The 7,348-nt window shown below is 40.7% G+C and overlaps 1 protein-coding gene across 1 annotated transcript; it reads left to right on the top strand.

Moving 5' to 3' along the window:
- Positions 1-209: 209 nt before the first annotated feature.
- On the top strand, positions 210-7,038 carry LOC137890627 (transmembrane protein 237A-like). Its single transcript, XM_068734792.1, has 10 exons — positions 210-279; positions 360-488; positions 1,820-1,925; positions 2,141-2,295; positions 5,383-5,503; positions 5,658-5,849; positions 6,288-6,361; positions 6,443-6,530; positions 6,656-6,777; positions 6,953-7,038. Exons 1-10 carry the CDS (start codon positions 210-212, stop codon positions 7,018-7,020), a joined length of 1,125 nt encoding a protein of 374 aa, XP_068590893.1. The 3' UTR covers positions 7,021-7,038.
- Positions 7,039-7,348: the final 310 nt, after the last annotated feature.

The raw sequence follows: 7,348 nt of genomic DNA on the forward strand, positions 1-7,348 counted from the left end.
CTCGTTCCACCAGCTGTCTTCAAAGCTCCGGCTCAATCCAATTATCTCAAACAGGCGTCACCATCCAGCCACCTCAAGATCCCTGTTAAACGTTAATTAACTGACCTAAATAGACAACAAAAAAAGGGATGTTACATGCTGAAAGATACAGGTAATTGATTTTATTCATTAGGGACATTCTGAACTGTTGATCCTATCACAGAGAAACCATGCCAACCGTCAAGAGCAAGAAGAAGAAGCCGAAGAAGGAAGTCATCGAAGGAGAGGAGCAGGGAGAAGGTGAGCGGTGACGCCTGCAGCTCCACATCACACTCTTTTCTCTTCTATGTTCTATTTTACCATAATTTGTTCCTCTACAGTTGGTATGGAGGTGGAGATGGAGGAAGTGACCAATAGGAGCCACTCTGTCAGCAGAGACCCTTTGACTCCAGAGCCGCAGGATCCAGCACCACAGAAGAAGAAGAAAAAGAAGAGGGCGCCTACTATAGGTAGAAACAATGCAGCAACTGTTATTCATGCCACCTGTTTTAAGAACCTACGATTAAAAATGTGTTTGTGTAAGTAAACACAGTAGAGGCAGGGGTTAAGTTTTAATACCACACCAGTACCTCCATCTTTGTTGTCCGTTCCATCAAACAATGTTGGCCTTCTTGGCTGCTTGGAAGCCCGCAAGGGTGCTAAGTTGGAAAAAAGATATGCAACAAGACTGATTGATTTATGTGTAAACGGAGCGAGACACATTTGTTTTTTGTCACAAATTGACCCGCCTCCTTCGCTTCTCACAGAGTTCAGTGTGATTGAACTCTGACGAGGCTCTTCGTTGTAAGGACAGTTTGCGAGAAGGGGTGTGACTGACGGCTCACTGTTTGTTTATGTTCTTGTTTTATAACTGCATGGTGAAATAATGCAATAATGCAGCGACAGAGTGATGCTGATTGACAGAGGTTACTGACTGTAAAATGTGTTTACAATCCTATGGAAATTCCTGTCTCCCCTCTGCTTTTGGCTGCACCACAGGAGAACATTTTGGAAGGAAGAATTTTGATTTAAGAGGCTACACCCATGCTTGCAACTATGTGACGCTGTACTTAGAGGTACACTTTATGCATCAGCATGTTTGTTAATAGCAAAATAGGGATTTCTGGGTCAAAACCCCAGCAAGACTTGCATTATAAGCTATAGTTGTTCTTTAGTGTTTCTGACTTTTGATCCTAACATGCTCATATTTAGCAGCGAATGTTTCTTATGTTCACCAGCTAAGTTTGTCTTGTTGGCATGCAAGCATTTGTTAATTAGCTGTAAAAAGTACAGCTGAATCTGATGGGAATGCCATTTGTTTTTTCAGGTATTTTTATCATAAACCAAAGTATTTTAGTTGTTAGTATTGAAGTGTTTTGAGTCAAATGTTTACCTAATAATGGCGTTAAATGAAAAGGATCAACAAGGTTATTACATCATAGAGAAACATGAATGTCTGACCACATTTAATTCATCCAGTTGTTGTTGAGATACTTCACTATTTCAGTTATAATTGGTGCATTTTGACAGTAAAATTTACTTTAAACACATAATGGAGACAAAAAGAATGAATGAGAAGGAAAGAAATTCATCAAATCCCTAAATCCACGGTGTTTCACAGACTAAAGTGTTTTTCCATTCTTCCTTATGAACATGTCGTAGTAAAAAATAGATTTTATTCAGAAAGGTATTACATGTAGTTCTGACGTTCAGCAAGATACATAGTTTAGTCAAAGTGGAAAAGGTTTTCTTTGTATTGAAAATAAACCTCATGTTTCATGTGACGTTTTGTTTTGTTCAGATCTGGAAGCAGAGAATGCCGACATGCCAAACGGTAACATGGCCGAGCCCGACATGGACGGAGAGGAAATGACTGTTGCCGTAAGCAGGAAGACAAAAAGGAAGAAGTGAGTTTAATGAGTTAATGAGAATGTTGAAGGGATGATGGGTGTAGATGAAAAGTCAAAGGATCACCAAAGTTATTACAAGTCATTCTGAGAAGAAGTTCTGAACCACATTTCATCACAGTCAACCCAATGATTGTTGAGGTATTTGAGTCTCTAAACATGAAAGTTGCTTTGGATAAAAAAAAAAAAACGCTCTTTCTTAAATCACGTGGCAGGAAGGCGAAGGTGCCGGAGCACTACAGCAGTGATTTGGGAGCCGAGGACGACGATATCATCACAGACGCCCAGTCCCCGATCCCCCAGCATTCCCTGTTCTCCGCCCCACACGGACACAGCCAGCCGGTCGGCAAAGTCTTTGTGGAGAGAAACAGTGAGTGTGAAAGACAAGGCTGACAGTGACAACATCTTGCCAAAAACAAAATGAAACTCACCATGTATTTTTCTGCATTTAACAGTGTGTGTACTGGTAGTTCCATTTGCTGTTAGCTAGCACACAACACTACTACTAACTACTACCCACCCAAAACACAACACTACTCTGCGCCCAGAGACACAGGCCCCAACTGTGTGGTTTGGGGTCACGATGCTCTCAGCTGTGTTACGACTATCGGTGTGTGAGGAGTCAGCAGGCAGTCAATGGCGGTATATAACAGGAAATAAAAAGTGTTTGAGAGCGTGTGACTCACCACAACCACCAGAGGTCCTTGAGCATGCAGCCATGACTTGCAACCCAAAATATTGCGCAGTTTCTGCAGCAGAATGCGAGATTGGCCGTGGACGGACACACACAGCCACAGACGCACACACACACACACACACACACACACACACACACACACACAATAAAATAATAAACTATTTTATAAAAGAGAAAATTTGAATTTACATAAACTGGAGTGAATAAACAAACATTCATTAGTCATTGATTGTTCAATTATAAGTATTTGGCACAGAGAGATTTGCATAAACTCTAGAACAATAACAAAATACTAACAACAAATCAATACCTCCTACACAGAAACGAGTCTAGCTTTCCGTCTCCTTGGTAAGGGTAAGGGTATTTAAGGGCCGATTGAAGAGACATTTCTTCAGAGCTATCAGCAGACCGGACTCAGACTCTCGGAGTCGGGGCTCCGGGGAACAGGATGCTGGCCCGGCGGCGGGAACTGGAGTCCGCTGAGACTCGGAGGCGGCTGGAACTGGAGGTTCCATCTTGATTCCCGAACCAGCTTTAATCCGAGTACCGTCTTCTGCCTCGAGTACCTGTCAATCTGCCTGCCTCTGGTGTCGATTCACGGGACATCTCACCGTCAAGCAAAATCAAATCAAAAATCAAATCAATGTTCTATGTTTCGAGCTCTCTAATTAAATATGTATTGTATTAATACAATTGTATGACATCATGGTACTATAAAGAAGAAGTACTGGAATCTGTTCAACCCTCCTGTTATGTTTGTTTCTCATGTACAGCTATGATGTTCACGGGTCAATTTGACCCGGTCCATGTTTAATCATCCAAAAGTGGTCAGAAACCAAAACATTCTAATAAATATAGTTTGTACCCCATCACCAACACCAATACTAACAATTCAATCAGTGTTTAGTGGAATGGTGTTATTCACCCCTCCTAGATCATAGTTCAATAACTCACTTGTTTTCATGAAAAATACATGTTCAAACTATTTTTTAGGTACTTTGAAAAAACCTATAAATTCCATTAGTCTACTATAACATGTATTTTTTCCAATTTCTTTTGTACATTTTGAAACTTCTTTCATGGGGTGATGTAGATACATAGAGATGAGACACCTCTGCTGTTCAGGGTCATATTGACCCGCTCACTTAAAATCAAGCCAAATGAGTCATAAGGATTTGTATTGAAAGTAAACTTGATTTATGTTTATTTATAGTGTTAAGAAATTTACATTTACAAAAATTAACAAGAGATGAGCACAATGAACGAGGTGTGTGTGTGTGTGTGTGTGTGTGTGTGTGTGTGTGTGTGTGTGTGTGTGTGTGTGTGTGTGTGTGTGTGTGTGTGTGCGTTTGTCTGTGTATCTGTGTCAGCACACAAGTGATGTGTCGTCACGGTGTGCTTTGTTCAAATACATTTTGGCACTGTCTTTATAATATTTTCGGGTCGACCTACATATGTGAATAAACATTCTTCATGATGGAGTTTAATTAATCCAGATCCAGATCCTCTCTCACTGACGATCAGCTGTCAGCTGTCCTTCACATCTCACCTCACACATTCAACCTGATTTCAGTTCATCGTTCACTGAACTGACAAACAGAAAATGAGATCATTGGACTACATAGTAATAAAAGTACTAATCTATCAGAAACATGATCCCTGTCAGTGTTTTACTATTACATATGGATATTACAAATATTATATATATATATATATATAATATTATATTTGTTTGGATCATTATTCCTGCTGCGGATGTTTTACGTGGAGCTTATTTTAACTCTTTTAACTCTGTTGTTCAGTTTGGGTAGTTAGGAAAGGTTTGAACAATTATAATGTGCAAAGTAACTAGTAACTAAAGCTGCCTGACAAATGTAGTGGAGTAAAAAGTACAAAGTTGAATAAAAGAGAAATATTCAAGTAAAGTACCTTGAATTTGTACATAAGTACAGTACTTAAGCAAATATACTTCGTTACATTCCACCACTGATCATAATATTTACTCTTACCACTCGCAGCTTATCAAAACCAGACAATTTACTTGTTATAAAGAGGTGGAAGAATATAGAGCAGGACTGAGTTCAGTCTATTGGACTCTCCACAGCAGTCCCTGTTTCTCATGTGGCCCCTTGGGAAAAATAATTGCCCAAACCTGCTGTAGAGACTGCTTTCAGGAACCTATAGGTCAAGGGTGAACCCCCCCACACCCCTCCTACACACACACACACACACACACGATTGTTGTGCGATTGTTTGTTGCTTTTAGGTAGTATACTTGTAATTGTTTGATGTTTGTTGATGTATATTATTGATTTATGATCAGTACCTTTGTAATTGTTTAATTTATTCATCATTATCATTGATCAGGTTGTATTCAGTGAGTTACAGGGGCGTCGTTAGGCCTATTTTAGGGGGCTATGCGCACAAACATGCCACTCCCCTTGGGGCTAAGCCCCCCCTTTCTTTGAATCTTAGAAACGCCCCTGAGTACCATACTCTTCTGGCCTTTTGTAGTATTTTGTCCCACTTCATGTAGTTTGGATTTTGTAATGGCTTCAGGCAAATATCTATTTTAAAAGAGCAAACCCACAAGCTTGTTCTAGAGTTCATGAAATAACACTAAAATATGACTTTTAACCAGCAAGGATTTGAATTATTTTACTTGGACCCAAATAAAAAAAAAAGCATGTGTGTTTGTGTGTTTGTGTGTGTGTGTGTGTGTGTGTGTGTGTGTGTGTGTGTGTGTGTGTGTGTGTGCAGGGCGTTTCCAAGCAGAGCGAGTTGATCAGCTCCGACACTCAGAGATGATGGATGACTACATCGACCCCAGACAGATCTGGACCACCAGAGACGTTGCTATGAGAGTCCACAGTGGCTTCAGGTCTGCAAACACTCACAAACGCATACATATATACTATTAGATAACTCCTCTTTTACATATTGTCCTGTGGCGCGTGTGTGTGTATATGTGTATGTGTGTGTGTGTGTGTGTGTGTGTGTGTGTGTGTGTGTGTGTGTGTGTTCTCTCTCGGCAGGGTGATTGGTCTGTTCTCTCACGGTTTCCTGGCCGGCTACGCGGTGTGGAACATCATTGTTGTGTATGTGCTGGCGGGTGAGCAGATGACCATGCTGCCCAACCTGCTGCAGCAGTATCACCTACTGGCCTACCCAGCTCAGTCTCTGCTGTACCTGCTGCTGGCCATCAGCACCGTGTCGGCATTCGACAGGTCTGTGGATCTCTGAGTGTGTGTGTGTGTCTGTGTGTGTGTTATTTTACCAGATTATTTTTTTGTTCATAATACAACAGTAAAAGAAAAAGTGTTCCTGATTTTAACTCCTATATATATTGTTGGGTAGTTTTATCTAAATGCATCATATTCTATAAAATCATCATATGTTTGTAGCATCACTGTCCTATGAGGAAAAACGCCCTTTTTCAGCTTTGGAATGAAACATTTAAATAGTTTATTTACACATAAAGGAACACTTTATATTTTAAAATCAACACACCTGGATATGATGAAAGACTTGACAAATGTGGTGCAGAAAAATTACAATATTTGCCTCTGAGCTGAAGTATAAAGTTGCATTCAAATGAAAATACTAAAGTACAATTATGTTGAATTTGTGGCGACTAACAGTTTCATGTTTGGACTCACCTGCAGGGTGAACCTGGCCAAAGCCTCCATGGCACTGAGAGGCTTCCTCACTCTGGACCCTGCTGCTCTGGCTTCTTTCTGTAAGTGAGACAAGATGAAGAAGATGACGTGGATGAAGATGATGATGATGTGTTACAAAAAACTTTGCTCTTTGTGTTCAGTATATTTCATAGCCCTGATCCTGTCCCTCAGTCAGCAAATGACCAGCGATCGCATCAACCTCTATCCTACAGCCAACGAGACTCTGTGGTGAGAACTTATATTGTGTTCCACTGTATTGTACTGTGCTGTATTGCTTTGTACTGCACCATATTGTATATTCTATTGTATTGTAACGTAATGTTCTGCATTGTATTTACTCTCACCTCCTCCAGGCCTCCAGGTTCAGAGCAGCAGATCCTGCGGCCGTGGATCGTAGTGAACCTGGTGGTGGCGATGTTGGTGGGCCTGGCCTGGGCTGTCGTCTCCACCCGGCCCGACATCGACTACACAGAAGGTAGGGAGATTCTGCTGCACATTAGTGTCAGGTTAAGTCTTTGGTGAAGTGTGTGTGTGTGTGTGTGTGTGTGTGTGTGTGTGTGTGTGTGTGTGTGTGTGTGTGTGTGTGTGTGTGTGTGTGTGTTTTCTATAGTAATGTGATGATGTGATGTTTTTTTTTTTTTTCTTTGCAGAGTTTTTGATGACAATGGAAGTGGAGGGATTCCCTAGAGGAGACGAGAATCTGGACATCCCTGTCTGAAAGTGTGCAAACCTCTCCCCGACTCTCTGTCTGTCCCACTCGAAATCAGTTATCTCGTTCATTTAATGTATGTTTTTTGTACAAAATGTTATCTAGCACTTTGTTTTGCTGAGTGTTATTTTGTAAAATAAAGAAATACAGTATATGTACAGTATCACCTGTTCGTTGGTCAGTGGTTGTTTTTGTTTTTACAGTGTTTGACCACAGGATGGCGCTGCTGCTTTAAGAGTCAAGTGAGGAGAATTATTTGAATATTTAATTTTATCACATGTCCGCAGCAGCCAGTCAACATTATGAGGCTAAGAAGTCCAATAAAGTAGAATGAAGC

Source organism: Cebidichthys violaceus, unplaced genomic scaffold (assembly GCF_023349555.1).
Source record: "Cebidichthys violaceus isolate CVI_PGR_0920_01 unplaced genomic scaffold, fCebVio1.0.p SCAF_11, whole genome shotgun sequence".
Lineage (NCBI taxonomy): Eukaryota > Metazoa > Chordata > Actinopteri > Perciformes > Stichaeidae > Cebidichthys > Cebidichthys violaceus.